The 26,490-nt window shown below is 42.0% G+C and overlaps 2 protein-coding genes across 2 annotated transcripts in view; one reads left to right on the top strand and one right to left on the bottom strand.

Moving 5' to 3' along the window:
- The window catches only part of LOC308662874 (testis-expressed protein 47-like), a gene marked incomplete at both ends in the record, with an annotated part of 35,320 nt that extends 35,123 nt beyond the window's left edge, over positions 1-197 (top strand). Inside the window, one exon of the mRNA XM_081319017.1 lies at positions 109-197. Coding sequence (XP_081175143.1) covers positions 109-197 — 89 coding nt within the window. The remainder of the gene's footprint in view (positions 1-108) is intronic.
- Positions 198-4,841: 4,644 nt separating this feature from the next.
- The window catches only part of ARHGAP44 (Rho GTPase activating protein 44), a gene marked incomplete at its 5' end in the record, with an annotated part of 110,514 nt that continues 88,865 nt past the window's right edge, over positions 4,842-26,490 (bottom strand). Inside the window, 7 exons of the mRNA XM_081321247.1 lie at positions 4,842-5,132; positions 10,570-10,947; positions 14,557-14,708; positions 15,866-16,309; positions 20,483-20,704; positions 21,925-21,942; positions 25,604-25,784. Coding sequence (XP_081177373.1) covers positions 4,993-5,132; positions 10,570-10,947; positions 14,557-14,708; positions 15,866-16,309; positions 20,483-20,704; positions 21,925-21,942; positions 25,604-25,784 — 1,535 coding nt within the window. The 3' untranslated portion in view covers positions 4,842-4,992. The remainder of the gene's footprint in view (positions 5,133-10,569; positions 10,948-14,556; positions 14,709-15,865; positions 16,310-20,482; positions 20,705-21,924; positions 21,943-25,603; positions 25,785-26,490) is intronic.

Below are 26,490 nucleotides of genomic sequence, written 5' to 3'. Positions count from 1 at the left end.
GACTTTGTCCCCATTAGCAACGTTAGCTTGCATACGAGAATGCCTTCTAATCCTGGATGGTGTTCATGATTCTTCTTCTAACCCTGTTTTTTTTTGTCTCAAAAACAGACAGCATGCATTCTTTGTCAGATCGGTTAAAACGTCATCTTGATTGGGCTGTTTTGAAGGAGGCTTTTAAGAAAAAAATGTCTTTATGACATCTGCAACATAGTATTGATAGAACTGTCAGATTGCATCCTTGAAATTCCAATACAGAAGAATGATCATCAAGGTGGACTGCTTGTAATTTTTTGAGATAATTGATTTTGCTTTAATAAATAGTTGTTTTCTTTCAGAATTTATATCTCTGATACAAATAAATGTAGCCCTGCATATATTTTGGCTCTGACATTGTTTGTAGAAGGTATTATTTCAGCCCTAATTATTTTTTCTATCAATTTTAAACCTAGAGGATAGACAGGAAAGAAAACCCATCTTTCCCCAATTAGTATGCTACACAGAACTGTGAAAATCAATATAGCTTTATCTTAGTAACACCTCATTTCTTATTTTCCCAGCCTGAAAAATTGTATCATATTCAAGAATGCTACTATTGGCAATTTTAGAATAGTGGTATCTTCTGGAACATAGAAATAAGGAAAAAGTGCTAACTTGTTCTTGTTTACCTTCATGTTTGTGTTTGGGGACAATCAAATATATAGATTCCTCAAGGATGAATCATTGCCACAAAGAACTGTAAGCTCCACCATTTTCTCAATTTCAGAAATCTTATTTTGGTAGTAACCTAAAAATTCTACTTCCCATCTTGTGTAAGAGGCAGTGAAAGATGGATCACATTTTTTCCTCTGATCCCTATTAACATATGAATCAAACTTCTGTGTGATACAAAATACCAGCCAGTATTTCCTCCTTTAAATAGAAGGCACCAGGAAATGATGAAAGTTCAGAAGGTAAAATAACAGCTCACACTTCCATAAAGAAATTGTGCTGGAACCCTGCCAGCACCAGATACTCAGCTTGTAGCAGTTGACCTTCAGATCCAGAACAGATGGAAGCATGCAGCAACCTGTCAGAGTCATTCTGTCATCCGTCTCATCGAACCACAGAAGCCTCTTGAACTAATTAATTCTAAGTGTTGGGCTTTGATTTTAGGTCTAGGATAGTCAGGAGAATTCATCTCCTGAGTTGGAAAAGCAGCCCACGATGGGATCTGGCAGTGAACACATGAGTCCCAGGCTGCTTATCATGTTCAAGGGAAAATTTCTCTGTAAGCAGAATGAGTTTTAAATGTTTTCTCACAACTTCTACTAATTTGAATCCAAGACTAGTATTTCTGTCGGCTCCTGAAGAGAGGTAAAATCTGTTAGAAAAGCCTAGGTCAAGGCCAAATCTTGTGGTCTGAATGGCCTCCATCTCAACCTACAACAATAAAGTTATGCCTGAGTGAATGTAGCACACATCAAGTGAGAGTTAAGAATTTGAATTAAAATGTAAACAGGGAGAAGTGAAAGGGCAATAGAATTCAGAAGGCATTTTTGACATGGTTGATGTCCAAGCTTACGTGGCAGCTGCAATCAGAGAGATGATGACTTTAGAACAGTGTAATAATACCTAGAATGTTTGCTATATAGTAGCAATTCACAACACTCAGAATGACCACCCCTTATTCAATGCTTACAAAATCACTGGCAGAATTGGAACATTTTAGGGGTTAATGAATTTCACACATATCACTTAAACATTATTATTGGTTATTACTGTTGGTATGCAGACGTACAGCTTCATTTGCAATCTTATCCATTTTTATTCCTATAGTTGTTCCCTACTCTCAGGCCCTCATAACAAGAAAAAGATGGGAGACACTTTCAAAGCAGCCTGAGGCAATTGATAAGTTTTAAGATTTTGAAAAAAAGAAATTTCTGAAGCCCAGCTTTCAAAGGAATATCACTAGTAAAAATGTGTTTTGAAACACTTATTTCAAAAGATTTACACTTCCTTAGTTTCTGTATAAGGGAGCAAATGAGGGAATTATCTATGAACAGATGCATTTGATTTCAAGCAATTTCTAGTTCTGTAACTACTATTTTCCCCAATGATTCTGTAACACACACGTGTCAAACTCAATCATGTCACATGACATATTGTGATGTATTGTGACTTTTCTTTGCCTTTGTGGAGCCAGGGTGGACGTGGACTGCACGTGATGCATCTGGAACACGGGCTGCCAGTTTGACACCCCTGTTGTAACATATACTTGGGAATAGCTTATGCCCACAGAGAAACACCTCCTGGTGCCATTCCAGTTACAAAACCAGTTCCACCAGTATTCTTTTGTCCCTTTCCAATTAAATGAAAGTAGTTGAATTTTGTTTATCATCACCACCACCACCACCACAATAATCGTGTCCCACACAATTGGCAATACGGTATGAGAGGATAGGCAGGCAATATAGATACTATTATTATGGGCTGCATCTAAATGTTGTATAACATCATAGAGCTTCCTCCTTGGTCTCCTCCCCTCATCATTACCAATGTCCTCCAGATTTGCACTGTACTATTTTTTCAAAGTTCATGAGGCTGAACACATGACCACATGTTGCTCTCCTGCCAATCTTCATGGTTAATGGGATTGGCCCCATTAGATACAACTTCCATCATAATGTGTTGGGTTTAAGAGTAGCAACCGGGGCAGAAGTGGCTTTCCATTTACCTAGCAGGGAGATTATTTGACTTACAGCCAAATTCATTAATGACTCTGCACAGAAACAAATCAAGATTTCAACTGGCTGTCAATACAAGTAGCCTTCAACTTACGACCACAATTGGGCCCAAAAAGTATGCTGCTAAATGAGACATTTGTTAAGTGAATTTTGCCTCATTTTACCAACTTTCTCACCACAGTTGTTAAGGGAATCATTGCAATTGTTAAGCTAATAACACGGTTGTTAAGTGAGCCTGGCTTCCCCATTGATTTTGCTTGTGAGAAGGTCGCAAAAGATGGCCACATGATTCCTGGACACTGCAACTGTCATAAATATAAACAGATTGCCAAGCATCTGGATTTTGATCACATGACTATGGGGACGCTGTGAAAAATGGTCATAAGTCACTTTTTTCAGTGATGTTGCAACTTTGAACAGTCACTAAATGAAACATTGTAAGTCGAGGACTACCAGTACAGGTTTCACATCATTCTAACTCTCAGCTGGCCGCCCCTTTTCCAAAAACATACTAAAAGCTTGTACAGATATTACTGGCTACTTTAAAGAGCTGCTTAAACGTCTGACATACTGAACATTTATTAGACTTGTAATACTAAGTTTAATATTGCAATGTCCTCAATAAATAAACCAAACAGAGAAAGGAGAAAGCACAAACGTCATTAACTGTACTTTAATGACACTGTAAGTCAGTGGAGTGGAGCAGTGAGGCCAGAAATGGAGAAAGCAGGAGATTGCTCCCAGAAGGGACCTGCTCTATGCCTCTACGGCTCCTTTTTTGAGTAGCAAGAACACCAGGTGACAGAACTGAGGGGAGTATGAAAAATCTACCACCCTTTCTTGTACCAAAAGCGTGCACCTGGTTTGTTGCCTTTTCTAGTTTGGGCCATGAGGTACACAGTATCACAATTGGTAGCAAAGCAAGGGCATATGAACTGGCAAAAATGCTGCCAAAGTAGAGTCAGGAGACATTAAATATCATTACCATTAATCTGAGTGTGACTATGTATGTACGTACATATGGGCTGGAAGAGTCATTATAAGCAGTTAAATTTACATTGTACATTTGTACAACAGTTCAGGTGAAATGGCCCCGAATAAACCAAATATATATAATATATATATATGTATATATTTATAGACTTTGTATGTACAAATATATATCCATCTTGACAGATACATCTCAACTCTTTGAAAAGGATAAAAGCTAATAACATCTGTCTTTGCATGCACAGCTGTGAATTCCATTCTGCTCAGTTGGATCTTGCTTATAATGCTATGGAGAGCTGCAATCTACCCTCTACAAATGTGTCCTGCTAGGGGAATTTCTCTTCCTTTTCCTTGCCCTCGTGGGGGAGAGGGGAATAAGCCCATGGTGCTGGTGAAGAAGAACTCCTCATGGCCAGATTCCACCTGCAAAACACACTACAAGGATATACTTTTATTGCTAATCAAATAACCATGAGTAGGGAGGGCAATACTCAAACAATCTCACCACTATGATTTTTTCATTCTGATCAAAGCCAAATGAAGCAACGCTGTGCTCTTCCACTGTCCGTAAGTTGCTCTTTGCCAAGAGGAAGTTCAAAGAAGGAATGGAATGGAATGAAAAATAGGCCCAGGTACTAGCGAAAGTGTCATGGGAAAGGGATGAAAACAACAGGAGCTCTGAAGATTCCAGAAAACCAAACAAAAGGGCTTTCAGGAGAAACGGAAAGATGTCCCTTGGGTGATCTGCAAGGACAAAGCAGCTTGAACTGGAAGAATAGAGACTTAGCGGCTGGAAAGGGGAGGGGCAGCAGGAGCAACAGCAGAAAGAAGAGATGGTGGCAACAGCCCTCCATGTCATTCACTCAGGGAGACAGTCTGCCCCTCTCACCTCTTTTGTTTCTTTGTTGAAGACCGGAATGAAATGAATCTCCAGATAGGGCAGATTATTATTATTTTTTTTAAAGATAAGGGTCCAAAAGCTTATAAAGGAGATAAATAGGCACCACATCAAAAAGGCAAAATTTGGATAAGGCTAAACAAACAGGAGAGAGGAAAAAAAACAATTAAATGGAAATTGCACCAGCAATGCCCTTTGCCACAGAGACAGGCTTAGCACCAGGCCCAGAGGGCTGTCAGTCTTGCACAAGTGGCTGGCAAGTGAAAATCCAGAAGAGACATCCCTTGGCAAGGTCTCTGGATATGCCTCCTCCAGCAACGTTCATGTGGGGCACCGATATGTACAAGAAAGCACTCTAGAGAAATAAGAGGGATCTTCATGTCATAGGGCGGTGCTTTCTGAATCCTCCTCTGAACTGATTTTCCCTGGTACCGGATGTCTCTGGACTTGACCCGAGGGATCCAAGTGAAGTGTGGCATCAACCTCTACGTGGATGGAAGGGATATCAAGATGGGCCAGATCTGTAACCAGGCAGAGACAAAAAGGGAGACAAATTACCATCCTGTTCCAAGCCTTTTCTGCCCACCCCACATATACGTTTGAGTTAATCTGATAATGTAGAAGCTTTAACTGAACAGAGCAATGAATATAGTTCTTAGAGCCTGCTAATGCCAGAGAAAGGGATGTCATAATATAATCTTTGTCTATACCTTTTCCTTTTATTCTTTAGAGTTGTGCCTTCCCTGGAAGCATTCCTTGCTAAGTGAATCTGTGGTAAGTCTTACGCCTGTTAGTCTCATAGGATCCTTTGAATGCAGCCTGGTGGGCAAATGCTGAGCAAATAATATCAGGGTGATCACCTGGCCTAAAACCTCTTGTGAAGCAAAGGCTTCTTATACAGCTGCTCTCTGGATCACTTCAACATGATAAAATGTTTCCTTTGCTCCTATCACAGCTTTGCTTAAAACAAAGCTCCCCTTGCAAAGGAGCCAATTCTGCAACAATCTTTTTACTCAGAATTTGAAATCTCTTGTTTTTCCCTTTCCCTTTGCTCAACAGTAAATATTCCAGTCATCAACCAAAGTGATGGGGACTTTGGTTCACAAGGGAAAATGTGTAAATTCACTATTAAGGAATTCCTCTACTTTACTATCAATGCCTTATGAATAACAAATAATTTGGCAGTTTTTTTGGGGGGCGGGCATGGGGAAATGGCTTAATCCGAAGTGCTAGAAGAAATTCTGAAAAGCAGTGAGGTTAATACTTCCTAAATTCTGGCCTAGGTCTACTGCTGAAAAAGTAAGTGATTCAATTCTCTACACTACCTGCTGCTCCCTGGTGGCCACTATAAACTTTGGAGGAGATAGTTATTAGATGAACAAAAGCCCTTTTCTCGTGATATTATTCATATGGGAAACCTTTCTTTATGAGATCAGGCTCCAATTCACATGGAGGACTTCATCTCCTTCCTGATGCTATCTATCGTCAGGTGAAGACCTCAACTTGTGTAGGTCTCCCCTAAGTTGTAACTTCTCTGAAGAATTGTCAGTACGATAGAGGGCAGTAGGAAGCCTTCTATAAAACACTTTTGTGTGAGACGTTCAAAATGGCTCTTCAGCAACATCACAGTGTGACTTAAGGGGAAGAGTTGCTCACTGTCAAAGCATGGCCTGGAAAGAGTAAGGAAGGAGCACACATCCAGGAGGGAGTGAATATATGTGAATTTCAACTCTAAACATAGCCAGGTTCACAGCATACCCCACGAGTTCTTTCTCAAATCATATTATTTGATTCATAAGAGAAATTCAAAGTAGGGTCAGAAGTGATTAGACACTGTTGGACAAACTCTCCCTTATGGAAGATTAGGAGAATACATGATATGGGGTAGGGTAGGATAAATTTACTTAACTACAGACAAATGACACCATGTAGATTGTTCTGAACAAGTCATGTCCCCTGAAAATCACAAGGTATTTCCAAAACTCGACAAAATGCTCACAGGACCACAAGATATGATGGAACATTCTGTTCATTCACACTTTCCAAACAATCAGCGCTTTGGGGATATTTGGGATACTGAAGGGAAACCTAACTGTCATTTTCAATCAGTCAATCTGTGTATGAAAATCTGTTCAGAACCATCTAATTCTTCGACTTTTTTTTAAAAAAATGCTTTTCAAATTGTATGAAAAGACTTCAAAAGTCATTAAAAGAACTGGGAGAGATAGGTAAAGAAATGATGGACATCTAGTGCAAGAGGAATAGCCCTTTTCTATCTTGGGTAGTCCCAAAGGTGCTTTTTCACGAGGCAACTGGATTTTCTTGGTTTTCTTTGATTCGAAAAAGCATCTTTGGGTTAACTATGACCTGAATGACATAGAATCTCCATAGACATATCTAGGGCAGTGTTTCTCAACCTTGACAACTCTTAAGCTGTATGGACTTCAACTCCCAGAATTTCCCAGCCAGTGTCAGATTTGAAGGGAAATAAAACATGTTCACAGTTGCCCAGATTGCTTTGAAACCTGTAGTTCTCACTGCAAATTTCCAAAACAGTTGCCCAGTTTGGAACCATGGGGCGGAACCACACAGCACCATGCTTGATGGCCAAATGTTCACTGTCAGCATTACTCTGAATGACCTGTCCTAACTTAGCCTTGTGTTCTACACTACACTGTAGCAATTTTGCAACCAGTAATCCAAAGGCAAATACTCACCAAGCACTGTCACAATATATTTATGTTAAGTCCAGTTTTTCATCTGCTCTGTCCCATAATTTCTTACAGCCAGAATGCAGATTGTCCTCTCTCCTTATTTAGTAAGATATATCCTATGCTATTTAAATAATGGACATCTTTTCATATCATTGTTGGGTAATCTTTGTAATCATCACTGAATGTAAGTGAGAAAGATGGGAACTTGCATCTATCAAGAGTCTGTGAGTGGCATAGGAAACTTATAATTTAAGCAAACAAATCCCTCATAATGCAATTTACACATGAATACATCCAAAGTTGAAGAAATAAGAAAGTTACTCCCAAATACTCATGGGAAACCCACTTCTTGAAAAGGAATGATTCACAAAACTTTGGTGCCTGATGAGAGCGTTCCATTGCAAAGACTGCTCTTCTTGGACGGTGAGAGAAGATCCCATCGTCTGTGTGAATTGGCTACACACCTTATCTTAACCTTCCTGTGCACTTGAAGTGCCCCAGATGTGGTTCTTTTGGCTTCATCCATAACAGTGAGTGCCACTAGTATTAGTTAAACGGCAATATCATGACATCCCTTTGGAAAGAACACATGGAATGGCAGAGGGAGAAAATTAACATTGGCAAGAAAGGACCAGCAAGGTTAGGAGCGAGTGAATCCTGTGGCTTGGAAAGGAATTAGTTGGATGGATTTAACTGTTTGTGTACCAAAAGGCTGAGGCGCGTGAAGGCCAGTGATTTAGAGAAGCACCCTCCAAGTTTACTAATAATAGCATTATCAGGAAGCTTGGAACGGGGTTCAGGCTTGAGCAACCATGCTGTTCTGGATCAGCAGGCCCCATGCAAGGCCAGTGAGATGGTGATAGGTGACTCTGAGACGAGGCATAGTCGCAGGGCAGGGCAGGGGCAGTAGGTGGCAGTAGCAGAAGGGGCAAAGGTTCAGGGAAGATGGTGGGACTCCAGCTTACCCCAAGCAGTCCCCTCACACCTATCCAATATTGCACCACGTGTTTCAAACAGCTGCAAGGACACAATAATAGGATTGGGAAATAGGAACAGAAGAGAAACAGCAGCAACAAGACAAAAGTAAAACACAACGGAAAGTCTAAACAACAACAACAGTACACCTATCTACCCATCCCTGAATAGGAAGCTGGTGACACCTGATCTCTTCTCATTGTCCTTTCATTGGATGAAATAGAGATCCATCTGAAGACCGGCCATTTAGTCCTTAGGAGCTGGCATGATGGGACCTGCTGCCCTCTCTGATTACTGCCCAATATTCATACCATTCCAGTTTCCAATATTCATATCTTTAGAACGAATGGTTGGCTCAAGACTTCAGCTTACCACGAACCAGCCAGTTTCCTCCCCCTCCCCCAAATATAATAAAATAGGGACAAAACCTCCTTACAGAGGTTTAAAAACTATTTATATCTCCCATCTTTTTGCCAATTCCCTTGGCTTGTCAGCTGGATGTTTTTGTGCCTAAAAAGCCAACATCGACACCCCCACTCCCACCGCCAAGAGCAGAAACCGCAGCCCAATTGAAAAGAAACTAGTGCTCATCCAGGCATGAGACATGAAAATAGTGGATCTGTTCTGTTTATAATTCTATCTGAAACGTGCATGTTTAGGAAGGAGTCCAGTTCCAGAAAAACCTGTGAGGTTGCAGAAAACTGTTCTAAATAGGATATTTTCTATTAAGCATTCCAGTTTATAGTACAAGCCAAGCCAAGTAATCTCTTCTAGTGCAAGGGGTGGTGTTCACCCTGCTGTCAAAACAGCTGGATTATTTACTGTTTACAAAACATATTAAAGAGAGAGACTGGCGCTTATGAATCAATGGCTCTGGGGTGGAGTGGACAGGAAGAATGTGGTCAAATAGGCAACTTGCCTTCTGCCACCAAAGCACTTCTGGGTCAAATTGTCAATTATTTAGCAGCCTAACCTTGTATGTTTGAAGCATGACGTCACTGTTTAACTCACTGTTTAAACCACATTAAACCCTGGCCATGTTCCTTGAGATCTTCAGGAGGTGGGAAAAAAATGTTAAAAACTGAGAAGCTCAGAGCCAACCCTGGAACAGGACTTACTCTGCTTGGCACAGCTATGCCCAAGAGAAATTTGCACCACAGGTGAATGCCACATGGGACATCCAGGGGTGTACTATTATCATAGTGCCTTCAGTAAAACCTGGAGGAATACATGCTACTATGCAGCAATTTGCTAACGACAGTACTGCATGCTGGAATATATCATCTCTGGGGAAAGCAAGAATCAGTGGCACTTGCCTTTGGGTCTGGAAATACCCTAAGATAAAAAACCCGCTTCCATACCTATCCTATGTCCCTCAAGGTCATCATCAAAAAGCAGCTCCCTAGGTCATGGTGCCAGAAAGTATCCCTCTTTCCCTCATCACAGTGACAGATTCCTTACACTTTGCCCTTTGTTCTGTATACAATACTTGCTTCGGACTTTCTGATTGAGTAGTATTTTGTAAGACATGCCTAAAGTAAAGGTAAAGGTTCCCCCGCACATGTGTGCTAGTCGTTTCCGACTCTAGGGGCCGGTGCTCATCTCCGTTTCAAAGCCGAAGAGCCAGCGCTTGTCCGAGGACGTCTCTGTGGTCATGTGGCCGGCATGACTAGACGCCAAAGGTGCACGGAACGCTGTTACCTTCCCACTGTAGTGGTCCCTATTTTTCTACTTGCATTTTTACATGCTTTCGAACTGCTAGGTTGGCAGAAGCTGGGACGAGTAACAGGCGCTCACTCTGTTACGTGGCACTCGGGATTCGACCCGCCAAACTGCCGACCTTCTGATCGACAAGCTCAGCGTCCTAACCCACTGAGCCACTGCGTCCCTCTAAGACATGCCTACCTATAGGAATAGACTTCTTTCTTTCCTTTAGTTCATTTAAACTAAAACAAGGTTAAGTAAAATGAGACTTCCTGATTTTGAAATCAAGGCTATGGGAAAACCAGACAAACAAAGGATAGCAGCCCAGCAAAACGCAACCTCAGTCTTCGCAGTGATTACAGTGGCCCATATAGACCTCTGCTTCACTTGGGCTGCTCCCATCTTTGTACCCCTTTTGCAGTGCCCATCGCTAGCTCTGCCTTCCTGTACGCAAAAGGAAGAAAAACCAGAACCTGCACAAGCTCTTCCCTGCACTGATCTCTGCTAGTGATCCCAGCTATTTCCCAAAACACAAGCCGATGTCCCACTTTCACTCTCTGGTTACCTGTGGACATGCTCTCTCCCGGAGAGATGTCGTCTAGTAGGGTGTGCTCTGTGGACTGTGGACTGGAGCCAGATGCACTGGATGTGGGAGGCTGTGGAGGTGGCAGTGTAGGCCTCTGTCGTGGCTTGGGGGCGGGCCGAGATTTGGTTAAAGTGCTTGTTAGGGAAGGAGGAGAAGACAGGGAAGGAGCTGCCGCTGGGGAAAGAGGGCCTGAACTCAAGGAGTAGCCTGGTGGGTAACTCAGTCCATAGGGCGATGGAGTGCTGGGTGGAGTGGGAGAAAGGCTGGCCGGGGATGGCTGCCCTGTTGATGGATCAGACATACCACCAGACTGGCCATAAGGACCCTTGGCAGGGAGTGGGGTCAGCTTCTTTGAAACTGCAGATAATGAGAGAAAGAGAGAGAGAAAGACGGAGAGAAATGAGGATCATTGTTCATTGGAACTCAGCTGAGATTATTATTATCTGTTTCTGAATACTGCAGACAAGTCCTAATCATAGTTAGCAGATGAATTTGAAACAAGTCTAATGTAAAGTGGCCCTAATGGTTTACCCACAAAAAAATGCTGATGTTGATGGGCCAGTAGAACCACATATTTCAAAGGAGGTCTCCTAGAATAGAACAGAGCTGGAAGGGACCTTGGAGGTCTTCTAGTCCAGTCTCCTGCTCAAGAAGGAGGACCTATACCGGGGTAGGCAACCTTGGCTCTTTTATGACTCATGGACTTCAACTGCCAGAATTCCTGAGCCAGCAATGTCATAAAAGAGCCAAGGTTGCCTACCCCTGACCTATACCATCTCAGACAAGTGACTATCTAGTCTCTTCTTAAAAACCTCCAGTGATGGAGCGCCCATGATTTCTGAAGGCAAGCTGTTCCACTAGTTAATTGTCCTCACTGTTAGGAAGTTTCTCCTTAATTCCAGGTTGCTTCTCTCTTTGGTCAGTTTCCAGCCATTGTTTCTTGTCCTGCCCTCTGGTGCTTTGGAGAATAGTTTGATGAGAATAGTTTCCTGGACATAGTTTATTGTTTACAGTCTCCCTCCTAATCATGTAACCCCAAATTCTAGTTACTACATGCTCTGCAGTTTGTTTGATGCCTTCTTGTTTTAACCAGTTCTCAGTTTTAACCAGTTCCTTTGCTGGTATAGGGATTTGTGGAAATTTGATAATAACCAGAAAGCATGTTGAATAGTATACATAAATGTAACTATGAATGCTAGTTACAACTATTTGTTATTAATTTCCATGGAATACACCGTTCCTTTGCTTCTAAAGTTGGGAAGAAGAGTCGCCTCTTCACAAACTTCCACCTACTGTATGTTCAAGAGAACCGATTATTATTTTTAGTTATTATCAAAATATGAGTTAACCAAATTCCTGATCTTATTTCAACAACATGTGTTAAAAAAGGAGGATAAATCTAAAGTACTGATTTTTAAAGGACCTTTTTAAAAATGGAGTATTTTGCAAACTGTTTAATTATTCCCTTGCATTTGGCTTCTGCTCTGACCTATGCAACGGATACCTTGAAACTAATGAAGAGAAACAGGGACTGAAAAAAATAGGGGCTAGGTAACCTTGGACTGAGGTCTTTTATACTTAAAATCAAATTCTACTTCCAAGATCTCTTGAACTTAGTAGCCTCTGTTAGGTACATGACTATGGCCTAACTGGTTGGGTTGGCAATATATATATATAAACTAGGATTGTGTTGTTGTAACAGAAACTGTAATGTATCACTTTAAATGTGTGATGATTGGCCAATATTGTTTTTCCAATGGCCATAAGAGGGAGCTAGAGACATACCGTAGTTTCCGGCGTATAAGACTACTTTTTAACCCATGAAAATCTTCTCAAAAGTCAGGGGTCGTCTTATACGCCGGGTGCTGAAAATTTAGGAACAGGGCTGGCTGGAAAACCTGGAGCGGATCTCCCATTTAGTCTGCGCAGGGAAAGCGGGACCAATTGGAGAAGAAGCTGCAGTCTGTGATTTTTTACAGGCTGGGGTCTGAGCGTCTTTCCTTCTAAAGTTGAAGAGCAGCTGTAGTATATCCCAACTTGAAAGGCAGGTGGGGAAGGCAGCAGCCAGAGCAGCGGCTTAGCTCTAAAGGACACATTTGACTCAGGAACTGGGCAGGCTGGCTGGAAAACCTGGAGCGGATCTCCCATTTGGTCTTTTTTTTTAAAAATCCCATTTATATCCTGCCCTTCTCCGAAGACTCAGGGTGGCTTACAATTTAAAGCACAAATCAATGTGCTTAGCAATAGCCTTCATTCTGTGTATGTGCCTGTTTATTAGGGCTTTCACCCCCCCCAAGCAGCATTATTACAAAGTCAGCTTATTGCCCCCAACAATCTGGGTCCTCATTTTACCTACCTTGGAAGGATGGAAAGCTGAGTCAACCTTGAGCCTGGTGGGATGCAAACCTGCACTAATTGAAGGCAGCTGGTGTTACATAAGGCTCTGCGCAGGGAAAGCTTTAGAGTGAATTAGGAAAAGTGAAAAAGTGAATTAGGAAAATAGGGAACGGTTGCTGGAATTGGGTATGTGTAGTTTAACGAAGAGAAGGGTGATAGCAGTGATTCAATATCTCAGGGGCTGCCACAAAGCAGAGGGAGCCAAGCTATTCTCCAAAGCACCTGAAAGCAGGACAAGAAGCAATGGATGGAAACTAGTCAAGGAGAGAAGCAACCTAGAACTAAGGAGAAACTTCCTGACAGTTAGAACAATTAACCAGTGGAACAACCTGCCTCCAGAAGTGGTGAATGCTCCAACACTGGAAGTTTTTAAGGAGAGACTGGGCAGCCATTTGTCTGAAATGGTATAGGGTTTCCTGCCTTAGCAGGGGGTTGGACTAGATGACCTCCAAGGTCCCCTCCAAATTATTATTATTATTATTATTATTATTATTATTATTATTATTATTATTATTATTATTATTATTATTATTATTATTGTTGTTGTTGTTGTTGTTGTTTAATCCACTTGCACTGTTTTATGTTTACATGTTTGATGACAAACAGCCTTATGTTTATAAGTGACAGTTTTCCTACTAAGCACCTGCATGTCATAAGCATTTGAATTAAAATTACCATATTAAAATCAAATCTGATGTTTTTTAATTTTTATTTGGTGTGCGTTGGAAGAGGGGTAGTCTTATACGGCGAGTATAGCCCAAACCCTATAATTTAACAGGAAATGTAGGGGGTCGTCTTATACGCCGGAAAATACGGTAGCTTCTTTCTCTCTGTTATTCTCTCTGTAACATTTGCTGTTACTTGCTGATTATTGTGGTTTGTTGGTTTGCTACTGTTTGCTAAACCTGAAGAACTGTGTTTTGACTTACAGACTGGTAAGAAGACTCTGAATTGGATACTCCTTGGACTATTGTTATTTGCTATCATCTCTTTACTCGTGTATGACCTGGACTGTTTTTATCTTGGACTGTGCTATTGTATTATTCTACAAGTAAAGTTTTTAACACACCTCAGTGTATCTGTGTGGTTGCTGCATAAACCTGACTACTCTCAGTATCCCCTTTTTCTGTGCACGCTCTTGTTAGCTCAAGAGGTACTCTGCACATCCTTATCAGCCTCCATATGCAAGGGAGCATAGTACCCATATGGACAACTTGAAACTTCCCAAATCCACCACTAAAATTGACACTAAAGGATTAATATTTGGGACAATTATATTAATACTATTTAATTCATTAAATTGCAAGATAATCGTATTTAATCAAATTTAGCTTTTGCTGTACTCCCTTTCTATTTGGGACCTGCATCTTTTGGCATATCACTCAAAGTTTATAGTTGGCCATACAGGAATTGGGCACCTGTCAAGATTAGTACTTGGCAGAGTAACAGTGAAGGTCCTGTAAAAGTATGTCAGATATTGGTGGATATTGGTGGATAATGGAGCATACTTTTGCTTTCAGTAGTTCTCTATCTTCTGGATAAATTTGATCTTGAATATAAAATGCATACCTTTCCGCAGGGTGTGTGGACTTTGTTCTGTGGATAGCTGTGGTGTAGGACCTGGGGGCTGTTGTGCAGTCCCACCACCTGGTGTTGTGTGGCTGCAAGCTGGGCTTCCTTTCTGCCCAGACACTAGAGACAGTTCCTTAGTTTTCAGAGTGCTAAAAACAAAATAAAAGATGAAGAAGTAGTAAATTATGAGTCTCTGTGCACACATCTTAGATCCCTTACTCCTCCTGGCAGAGTCCCAGGGTGCTCTCTGCTAAGATAATCCAGTGATATTTGCAAAGCAAAGCATATTTATGTCTTACTCCCAAACACATGCCTAAAGGACCAGACAATCTTCCACATCCACCTTCAAAGCAATTTAAGCATGACGAGAGCATGAATGAAGCCACAGCCCTCTCAATCATTCTGTACACAGCAATGAGACAAAACAAAAATGGAGGGAAGCTGTTTTGAGCTTATTCTGGCATTCAGTTTGTCCTTAAGATGGGGAGAGGAAGGAGTGTTTTACCAATTAAGATACTTTTTTGTGCGTCTTGGTCTTGGGAGCATATCCATCATCCAAATCTGTCCCTCATATACCACTCTTAATTCCTTCAACCATAGGTGACATAAAAATGCCCATGAGTCACTCATTGGTCAGGGCTAGCCAATGTGCCCCAATGTCCAAGGCACCAATAGTGAGCAACAATTTACCTCAGTGAGACTGAGGCTGAGAGACACAAAATCCAGTAACTGGAAACCTAGTGGAAGGACCCCAAAACTGCTTTTTGTTGCTTGGTGTGTCTCATATATGCCATTGCATATGGCAACGGGCAGGTTAGTTCCAAAGAATCTGTTGCTTTGGCACTGTTGCCTATGGCCCAGCTCACAATCACATTGGATAAAGGATTTTGTCACACTCCAAAGAAAGAATGGGATTGCTATTGAGGTTTCTCTACAAATTCTTAGAAACTATTATTTTGGGAAGATGATGAGAATGCTCCTGGAAGATCTTTAGTCTCCTTGCAGAACTTTTCTCAAGTTCCATAGAGAAAGAAGATAAACCACTAAACTAGTTTTTTGAACTGTCATTTAGAGTTTGTATCAATGAGTGGTCTCCTCTATCATATATCAACCAAAGCAACTAAACTGCTCTCGAACAGTGAGGAGACTGGCAGCAGGGTGGGGTCCAAAGAAATGTCTTTTCTGTTTTCCTCAGGACATGTGGGGGCCTAAGCTCGGTTCTCTGGTATCCCAAAGGGCTAGCAGGTGGTGGTCACCCTTCCAGAGTCCACCATGCCCTGTCAGTGTCAAATAAACAATTATTTACCTAGTTAGCCCGGCTCCTCTGTCTCTGGCACAGGTGCAGCTGACCCAGGGGGAAGAAACTGACATGCTGGAGCTATACGGAAGAGTGCTAGGAGGATTAGGTTTGGATAAGGTGAAAGCGGTTTTTGTGGTGACAAAGGAAAGGTTAGTCTCAGGACCATGCAGTTCTGTGAGGGAAATCTGCTTAGGGAGATGTAGGAAGTTAATGTCAAATGGCTGAAAGGAGGGGGAGGAAAAACAGGAGGAAGAACAAGGGGGAGGAAGTGTTGGGTTGTTCCCTGCCCAATGGTATGGTGGCAAGGGAGGCTCAAGCCTAGTGCATGGGCTGGTCCTGGGGGGGTAGGGGTAGAAGGAAGAGCAGTAGGGGTACAAGGGAGACTTGTCGTCTTCGGGGGATGGATAGATGTAACAGGAATCCGACCAATTAGACGACACACCATCCGTGCTGCAAAGGTCCAAAACAAAAAAACAAAAAACAAAAAGGAAAAAAAAAGAGCAGAGAGCATTTGTACAAGGAAGCACTAAACTGGAGTTCCAATCACAGCCCCAAAGCATGAGGGTGGCAGAAAAGCAACCAAGAGTCAAGGGGGCTGGCAAAGTCCAGATGTTCCCCTGGTTTTTGCTTCTGCTTGCAAATGTTATGACATGCACTGGAAACCAAGAGGCGGCCAGCACATTTTTCCCCCTTGCCACACTTGATCCCAAGGCAGTACCTGTTTCTAAACAGTCAGGTAGAGCAAAGTTTGCAGATGCCCTTCATGGCTTTAATCTGTCAGAACAAGGGAAGGGCAATTTGATTTGAGATACTTTTTAACTCTCTTTCCAGGACATATTCATTCTTTTAGTATTAATATATTAGTTTCTGTACTGTATTTCGGTAATATGTCAATGTCTTCGGAGCTGGGTGGTATATATGAAGAAAGAAAGAAAGAAAGAAAGAAAGAAAGAAAGAAAGAAAGAAAGAAAGAAAGAAAGAAAGAAAGAAAGAAAGAAAGAAAGAAAGAAAGAAAGAAGAGAGATAGATAGATAGAAAGAGAGAGAGAGAGAGAGAAAGAGAGAGAGAGAATGCCTGCTGGAAGACCTATGTATTGACCATAAAATTACATTGCCTTTACTGTTTTGCAACAGTAGTGAAAGAACTACAAAATGTGTCTTCCTTAAGAAGAAAGGAAAACAAAACAATCTCTTTATGGAGCCTAATACACTAATAGACAAATGCCTGAATGTGTACTGCAAACAGAAAAAAACAACAACCCCAAAAGGCTTAAGTGGAAATTGGTGGTGATGGCATTTTATAAGGAATTGTCCTTTGTGTATCAGATGTGAAAGATTCGTACTTTAACATACATCCCAGAAGGCTTTTTTTCTGGGGGAAATTCAAGGAAATGCACATCTGTCTCCAATTCAAATGTTATTTACTTGGAAACTGGCAGGTTGTGATTTGAACCAGCTGATTAAATTCCAACAGACGAATCAATCAAGGCATAAGAAAGTGGTGCAGAAGAATAAAATATGCTGTGAAATTATGACTGTGAAATTAAAACCAGAAATAGAATATTGGCAAAACAAACGAACTGAGGTCAGGAAAGCTACAGAAGAAAACATAAAGACTTCAGTGGCCAGCACACTAAAATGCAAAGGTAAGCAAGTAGTCAGATTTACATAATATAGGTGTACCTTTGCAGGTGAGGGAGACTTGACACCTTGCACCAGGGAAGCAAAGAAAGTGTGGAATGAATTATAATGAAGCTGCATGTCATTAGGTCAAAAGTTGGAACTGTGACCCCTCTAATTTCTTTCCCTGCAAATCAGCAACAGTGCTGTTGAATGCAGACAGGAAAAGTCCTTTTCTTGATTTTAATCTCTTGAAGCTGTCTCCATTGATTCTAAGGATACCAATTACAGCCAAAGATTATGGTGACACTGCCCAGAGCAGTTTTAGTGGGAATTGCAAATATGAAATCATGAGGTTTCTACAAATGATCACACTTTGGAGGTACAAAACACTGCCCAAGACCCCACAAGAGCATCAAGTGTGCATCTACACATCTCTAAATGGGATTTATTGGTGTGCCCACTATTTCCAGAAGAACCAAAAGGGAATCTGCTACGACATTTTGTTATATGACCTATTGGGGCAATGTTGTTTCATTACATTGGGTCAAAGGTCAGCAATACTGTATGCCTAAAAAGTGGGTGAAGCTCCCTTTGTCCCAATGGTCTCTCAGAAGGGAGACAACTGTTCCTCCCTGTCTTGTTAGCATAATAACTGCAGGCCTTTTTGCTTATTTTTTTGCCAGTTAGAGAGTTCCTAACTATCAAAAAGAACAAGCAGAGGGAACTGACCGCAACTAATATGAGATAAACTGGAGATATTAATCCAAGTTGGAAAACATTTATTTTCATGCATTAAAACAAATATGCTGTGGGATATAAATCATGCCTAATGAATAACAGAATAATAGGATGAGTTGGAAGGGATCTTGCAGATCTTCTAGTCCAGAGGTATCCAATACCCGGACTGTGGTCCCCTATCAGGCCATGGCCCATTTAGAACTGGGCTGCAGAAGTGGTGGGGAAGCATGTGCATGCACGCAGCTCCATTTCCTGCACACAGTGGGTGGACAAGCATGCACGTTCAGCTCCATTTGTGCAAGCAGCAGGTGCGTATCCATACCACTTGTGCAAACGGAGCTGTGCATATGCATGCTCACCCACTGTTCACACACAACCCTAACCCTTCTCCCTCCCTGCCAGTCCACAAAGCTGGAAAGGTTGGAGACCGCTGTTCTAGTCTAACCCCTTCTCAAGCAGGAAATCCTATACCATTTCAGACAAGTGGTTGTCCAATCTCGTCTCGAAAACCTCCAGTGTTGGAGCACCCATAACTTCTGGAGGCAAGTCGTTCCACTGATAATTGTTCCAACTGTCAAGTTCTAGCTTGGTCCTCTCCTTGATTAGTTTCCATCCATTCTCCTGCCTTCAGATGCTTTGGAGAATAGGTTGTCCCCCTCTTCTTTGTGGCAACCCCTGAGATATTGGAACACTGCTATCATGTCACCCCTTGTCCTTCTCTTCATTAAACTAGACATACCCAATTCCTGCATCCATTCTTTGTATGTTTTATCCTCCAGTCCGCTAATCATCTTTGCTGCTCTTTTCTGCACTCTTTCCAGAGTCTCAACATCCTTTATTGCAACCAAAACTGGATGCAATATTCCAAGTGTGGTCTTACCAAGGCATTATAAAGTGCTATTAACACTTCATGTGATCTTGATTCTATCCCTCTTTTAAGGCAGCCTAGGACTGAACTACTGGTTAATTTTCTTCAGACATTAAAATTGGTATATTGAATCTGTTATTAGTAAAAAGGCCAAAGTAAGTAGCAGGTGCTACAAGGGCAAAAGAGTGATGGGGAACAGGATAGCACGTGGCCGTGAGAATTTAACCTCATATGATTGCATCAGAACAAAAATCAGATTGGGCAAAGGGACCAGAGTGTTAGAAATGATGCCTTATTAAAAATAACAAACCTTGCAAAAATGCAAGTGCAAATTGATGGCAACTGGGAAAAAAATGAAACAGAAAATGGAGATAAAATGGAATGATAAAGGTGTCCCCTTCCCCCATATGCCAAAATTTTACTTATCAAATTCAATTCAAATTTCATGTAAGATTCTTCCTGTGATTTGAGGCTGCCTGTTTCAGTGTTTCATCACTATTTTTTCTAAAGGTAGCTTGTGTTCATCCCAATGTGCTCCCCAATCACTGTTTCTAATGTCCATAGTGACATGCATGACATTAATGTTTAATTCCACACTTTCAGATAAGGAACTAATCTGTGATAGAAATGTAGTCCAGAATCACATGCATGATTCTGACAGAAAATTCTGCTCTCTCAATATATTGCAATGGCAAATATAATATGTTCCACGTGACATTCTTGCTACAAAACTGATCCTATACCACAAAAAAACCTTGTATTTTAGCCTACTGATTTAACACCCAGAGAAAGAATTAAAAAGAAAGAAAATGGAGGATAGCATTAAAATGGCATTTCATCTGGTTTAATTTTGCTCTGCTGTCCTGCACTGAAAAGAGTACACTGAAGTTCAGAAAGTCTTTGAATTGTTCCAAGGATAACAGAGGACCTAAATATTATTTGGTCAAGGGAATACCATGATGGAATCTCAAAGGATTAGTAGTAAAGCATAAAAAAATGAATAAGGTACTATTATATATTAATGTACTAACCAATAGGTTATTCCTTCTTCCCCAGAAGGTGGAAAAGGAAATAATAGGGTCTGTCGATTGCTCATAAATTTGAGAGAGGAAAGTATCGAAGAAAACTGTTCTGTTTTACATGATTGGTGCCAATTGCCCTTGCCGTCTACTCTCTTTGGAGAATTAAGGTTTTTTGCTCTCATGCCACGAAAGTACTGTTATTTTGTGCCTGAATTCTCTCTCTCTCTCTTTCCTCCCCCCACCCCCATCTGCTCACATACAAAGTGAAAGCTGAAGCATAACAAAAGAAGGCCAATGCAGGCATGGGAGTGGCAGATGTGTTCATGGACCACAAAACGCAGTGGTAGCAATCGGTGTTGCTTCCAGTACTTACCTTGCTCGCTCAACCCCTGGTGGGAACCCGAAGCTAGTTGGAGTAAGGGAGGGAGTAGCTGAAATGTCAAGAGATTGCTCAGGAATTGGTGACTGAGGAGTAGCAGCAAGTTCACAAGGCGGAGCAGGGGGCTGCATGGCAGGAGGGGTGGAGGATGCCTTACGAACTATGGAGGGGCCTCTGCGAGCCACCCAAGAGGTGTCCATCACCCGGACGCCCATGCTAGTGGGGGGAACACAGATATACACCCTTACCATCTTGAAAGCAGTAAAGTATAAAACACATATACACATGTGCGCGCGCACACACACACACATGTACGTACACAAACACACACACACACACACTGCAGTAGAAAGAAGAGGAACCCATCTGGGTGTATCTAGGTCTGTAATCCTGAACAGACCCTGTTTCCCATGCGGTGCTGTATACAGACAGGATGAGAGGGAGTTGAAAACATGGAATGCAGACATCTTTTAGCCAGGGAGAAACCCATTGCTTTGAAATTCCACTAAGTGGTCCTTCTGTGTTAAAGAAAACATTAAAAAGGCATGCCTTTCTATGAAACTCCCTTCCAAGGCCTCAAAATGTCCTAGTTTTGACTACCCCCAATCTCTTGATTAGAGAGAAAGGGGCAGTTTGGCCATGGACTGTAAATAAATATTGTTTAAGCCAAGAAACGTCATGCCACTTTTTTCTTTTGCAGGCATATACATAGAATGAAGGCTATTGCTAAGCACATTGATTTGTGCTTAGATTGTAAGCCGCCCTGAGTCTTCGGAGAAGGGCGGGATCTAAATGGGATAAAAAAAAATGCAGGGACCCTTGCAATCACTTGCAAGAAAAACTTCAAAAGCAATGACCTTTTAAGGATAACAAAGTTTTGCAGCTAGAGAGGGTTTTCCAGAGTAACAGCAAGGAGCCTGTGAATGAAGAGAAGCTGCAATCCTGGGAATAAAATTCTGACCACCAAAACGTAAACTTTGGGGAAACATTTTTATTTTTATAACGTGCAGCTAGTAGAGCTGCCCGTACATTCCAAAGAGGAAGGAAGATGTCTTTTGCAGTGGAAATTAATGGCATTGCAGGAAAGTGTGAAGGGCCAAGGCTCAGTGACTGGAACATATGCTCTGCAGGCTTGAAGGCCCTGGATTCAGTCCCCATCGCCACTTTACATGTCCTAGACAGCAGGGATGCGAAAGCTCTCTATTTATGATCTTATGGAACCTTTGCCTCCACATGAAGTAGCTCTGTATGTCCAAACACTTGCTCCATTCTGACTGCAGGGAAAGAGACGCTGGCTTTGGTGCTGCCTTGCCATGACTCTCAATCAGGCAAAAGAGGGCTTTGCCTGCCAAGGCCCTGGGTGCTCTGAACAGGCTGGGTTTGAATACTGGGGGGAAAAAAGGAACGGTCCAAGAGCTACCCAGAAAATACTGTACCTTTGGATTTTCCTAAGGCTGCATGGACAGAAACACACAGACATTAGTGTAACACAAACTAAGGCCCAAATGGCTCTCCTCCTGCACCAGCGTGGCTATTTATTGGGGGGAAGGGGGGGGAGCCGGTGAGGGTAAGAGGACAACTTGAGAAAAGCCCAGTAATCAAGTCCCTCCAGCTGCAGGGTATTACTACAGAGGAAGCAGGGTGTTTAATGGAAAGAACCAGAGAAAATGGAAGGATTCTGGGAAAACAATGAGCCCTCTTTCCCCCTCCCCCCAATTCCCCCCTCGGAATGTTAAAGAGATGATTTGGAGAGGCAGAAGGAAGCAGATTGCAAGGATCGTATCCTTGCTGCTCTGGGTCTTATGAGGATAGGAAACCAGAGGAACTACAGAATGGATGATTACATGAATGAAATGGGAGTGGATCACAATTCCTATATGGTTCCTCTCTCTGGATCGAGGGAGTTGGATTTTTTGTTCTTGGCAGCTAACGTTTCATGTCTGATGTAAGGACAATACTGGGAACTGAAAGCTATCAGCGCACATGGAAAGCTTTAAGAATCAGCCTATCGTCTCTCCCAGGCTAATTTGTACTCTCTTTATTTCTTCTTGTTTGGGCTCCTCCCATCACAATCCCCTTGGTGCATCTGGGAAATGCTTTGAATATAATTTCTCCCATATTTCTCCCATATGGTTAGAATATAGTTCTGTGACAAGGAGGTCTGTCATGATGAACTTAAAACCATATATTTGTATTTCTGCCCATGGCTGACTAGTTTTATGTGCTGAAACCTTGGCTTAATAAATAACAACATCCAATAGCTGGAAGAAGGATAAAAACAACACATGACGATCCTCAACTGTTTAATGCAAATTTCACAGATGATGCCCCAAATACAATCTTACAAGACTCTGAGGTTTGTCTGATTATCACAGATTTTGACCTGCAGCATCTGCATGCAGCCTCTCATCAGATGGACTGGCACGGAGAGGGGGAAGCACAGAAAGAGAGTGCCACGTCCTTCAAAGGATATCAATTCCTCCTAACTTTGTGTCTGGTTCTCAAAGGATTTCCCTCAGATTTCTGACTCTTGGTTAAAAAAGTAAAGTTCCCAGTCTCTGCTTTAGGGAATCTATATTAGGAAATAGATTATGTACTATCCAAACCTATTCACTTTTCATAAAAGCTTGACATTTCTTTTAGCCACTGCAGGCCAAAGAATGTGTCCAAGACTTGGGGTAGATTAGTTTGTTGATGATAAACTGGCCTGGACATTTGTGCCTAATGAGGGGAAGAGCTCATATGTGGGACATTAGCTATCCATGCTTGCTACTTTACTATTTTATTATTCAATGTGATGTGCAAATGTAACTGGTAACACGCAGATAACAAATTCATCTGTTGATGATTCCTCAAAATCAACTTAAGTCACAGAAGAAGTTATTAAGGCTCAGGTCTAGCTTTCAAATGGCAAGATGTGGAAGGCTGCTCACAGAGCCACTCCTGAGCATCCTGTCTGACAATGTTTCTCACGGAAATGAGAGCTAAGACATAACTAGTGCGCTGGTGGCACAAATCTGGCAGTGAATGTGATCCTATCTAGGCGAAGGACAGCAGCCGCTAATAAGTGTAAGAGGTTATGGCAGTGAAGAGGGTTAATGTTGAGTTTACTTTCCACAATCTCAGTGAATCACTTAACAGGATAGGGTAGTTAGTAGGCTGCTCAAGAAACATCATGCTGAATGGCCTACTTAGTGACTGGGCAAGGCATTTTGAGGGCTAAGCAACACAGATTTACTTCAAATGAGAGAGTCTAGTTTGTCCAAACAGAGATTATTCTGGAGATCCACAGAGTTAGGAGATCAATTTCAATTACCTACAGGATTTCTTCCTGCTCTCAGGTTGAGCTCAGCCTGCTATATTATATAGGAAGGGGCTCTTTGTTATTCCATATTTTAGAGATATCAATGGGATGGTAGTTTTAGAAAATTATTTTAAAAATTCAAAACTTTTTCAAAGAGCTTTTAGGTTAAGATGACCTTTGCCTGTGTTTTCTTCTACTTCTTGTTTTTTGTTATTTTGGTATGATATGATATCATATGACTACTTTATTCAAGCTGAGCTCTACTCTTGTAGTAGGATTAAAGTGGCTTGTCATTACCCCCTTCTTATATTTTTTTAAAAAAATTCTCAGCCTTGCCTATAGCCTTGGCATTTGCTGGATGCCACTTAATGTAGCTGTTAACTATCAGTAGTAGCAGTAACAGTAGCAGCAAAGGCCACTGCTTAGCTTCTGAGTCCAGACAAAGTCACCCAGGTGCTGCCACCTTCTAAGGCAACAAATAATGATAATAATTTGTTTGAAGAGTGAAAGCCAGGTGCCTATCTCCTAGAACAGACATGTCAAACTTGTGACGTCACGTGATGTCGTGCAACGTATCAGGTTGGTTTTGCCATTGCCGGCAATGGGATGGGTGTGGCTTCCGCATGACGCATCCGGCTGATGGGCCGGCAGTTTGACACCCCTGTCCTAGAATGTGGAAATGCCTGCCAGTATTGGTTGGTCTTTGTGCAGATAAACAGGAGACAAATGCCTGCCATTATTAGACAATGAAGGTTCAACAGCATCCATAGGTTAAACTGGATAGCTGCTGCACAGGGAAGCTAGAAAACCTTTCCACTCCTGCTAACAAGCCTGAATAGCATGTCAGCAGAACTGCCCCCCCCCCCAGCACTATGGTGGGTTCACATACCAAGCTAAAACATGATTAGAACATGATTAAAACATGATAAGTAAGTTTATGCTCTCATGAACTGGAAGAACCAAATCATAGTATAATCTCTGAACCCAGGGCACAGAAGCTCAGGCCAAAGACCTCAGATGGATGTTGATCTATTCTTGCATTTCTTATGGCAGTAGGAAACACACGATAAAAATTAAGCATCCTGGGCTAAATTGTCACACTGCAAGGGGATGGTGAAAACAGGATCTTATAAGTATCACCGTGACCAGGCTTATTTCTTCACCAATGCCTGTACTAGTCTTTTACTCCTAATTAATCTTGATGGTAACAGAAGAAAGGGAGTTGATGATGATAGACTGTCAATCATGGAAGAGATTGCTTTGGGAATCTCCTAGCACAACTTCCCTTAATTCTCTACTAGGACAGAGATAAAAGATAAGATTGTGATCAGTTACATAATTAATTTAGTTCATAGTTCACAGATAGATAGCACAACTTTCCTCTGGAAAAGTTGGCTAACTCAGGATGACTTTCTGATATGTCAGAGTAAGCATAACTGGAACATAATCCTTGGCCTCATAGATCACTGCCCTGGCTTCTGCCAACTTCCGAAACTAACCTTTCTCACCTAACTTGTCCAATAGAACAAATACCATTAGCAGAGGACTACTCAGGCAGTTAGGCAGACAGGCAGGCAGGAAAAATAGCATATTTCTTTTCAGCAGGCCATAAGTCTCATGCCTGGGGATGGAAGAGGCACTTAAGAGCAGGGTGAGATGTTATGACAAGGTGATGAGGCATCTGTACTCCTTAAAACATAGCCATTATTTCACCTAGGAAGCAGCACTCCGAGCCAACATAGCCAACACTTCTAGCTTGCACCCCAGATTGTCTCCATACTCTTTTCACAACAAAGCAAAAGAGCCCCTACCCATCCTTCTTGTAGAACTCAAGCATCATGTTGTCCGTGGCCACACTGAGTGGTCGTCGGGTCTGATCTGAGTGCTTGTGGTCGGCGTGGTCCATATCGGGTGATGGCATAGAATTGTAGTTTGCATTGTGGTTCACATGCACAGGGCTTCCATAGTTCCCAGTCAAGTTGAATTCAATGTCTAATTTGGAGAGACAGCAAAATAGTCACGCACTGCCTATGTTGCAAACAAAGGCCTACCATGGACTAACTTCCATCTCAGAGAAGAACCTCATCCCAGTAGGAAAGAGTCTCTCTCTCTCACACACACTCACACACACACACACACACACCACCACCACCACCACCACATATGAGAAGGCAAACTAGCAAATTCTTATGGGACTTATCAGGTGAAAGTATTTTTCAAAAAGTAAATATAAAGAGAAGGCATTAAACCACATTATCTTGGCTCTCCAGCAGCTGGTATCACAATTCTTATTTTCAAATTACAGCCTTAGACACTGTGGCCTGACTAATTGTTAGAGAGGTGCTAGTCATGTAGGGAGGAACAGTAGGTAGTGTTCTGTACCAGCCTACTACCGGCCCTGCAGAAAAGGCAGGGACAACCCCTTTTACAAAACGGCAAGAGGCTGGAACTAAGCCTGCCAAATTTATTAACATAAAACAGAGCAAACAGAGCAAAGAGAGCAAACACGAACCATGAAACAGGAGCTATTCAAACGGTTGCCTTCAGCAAAGCAGCCCTCCCACACATTCCCCTTTTAAACAGTTCAGGGCGTGGCTTCTCTCTGCCTCCTTCCGAGGTGCCCCATTGCCTTCCTCTGTTTACTCCTGATTGACTGCCTCCTGCGTCGGGCGTCCTTGAACAGGGCCAGCTGTGGGTC

The sequence above is a fragment of the Vipera berus genome (genome assembly GCF_964194415.1).
Source record: "Vipera berus genome assembly, chromosome: 2".
NCBI lineage: Eukaryota > Metazoa > Chordata > Lepidosauria > Squamata > Viperidae > Vipera > Vipera berus.
This window is presented reverse-complemented; position numbering and strand designations above follow the sequence as displayed.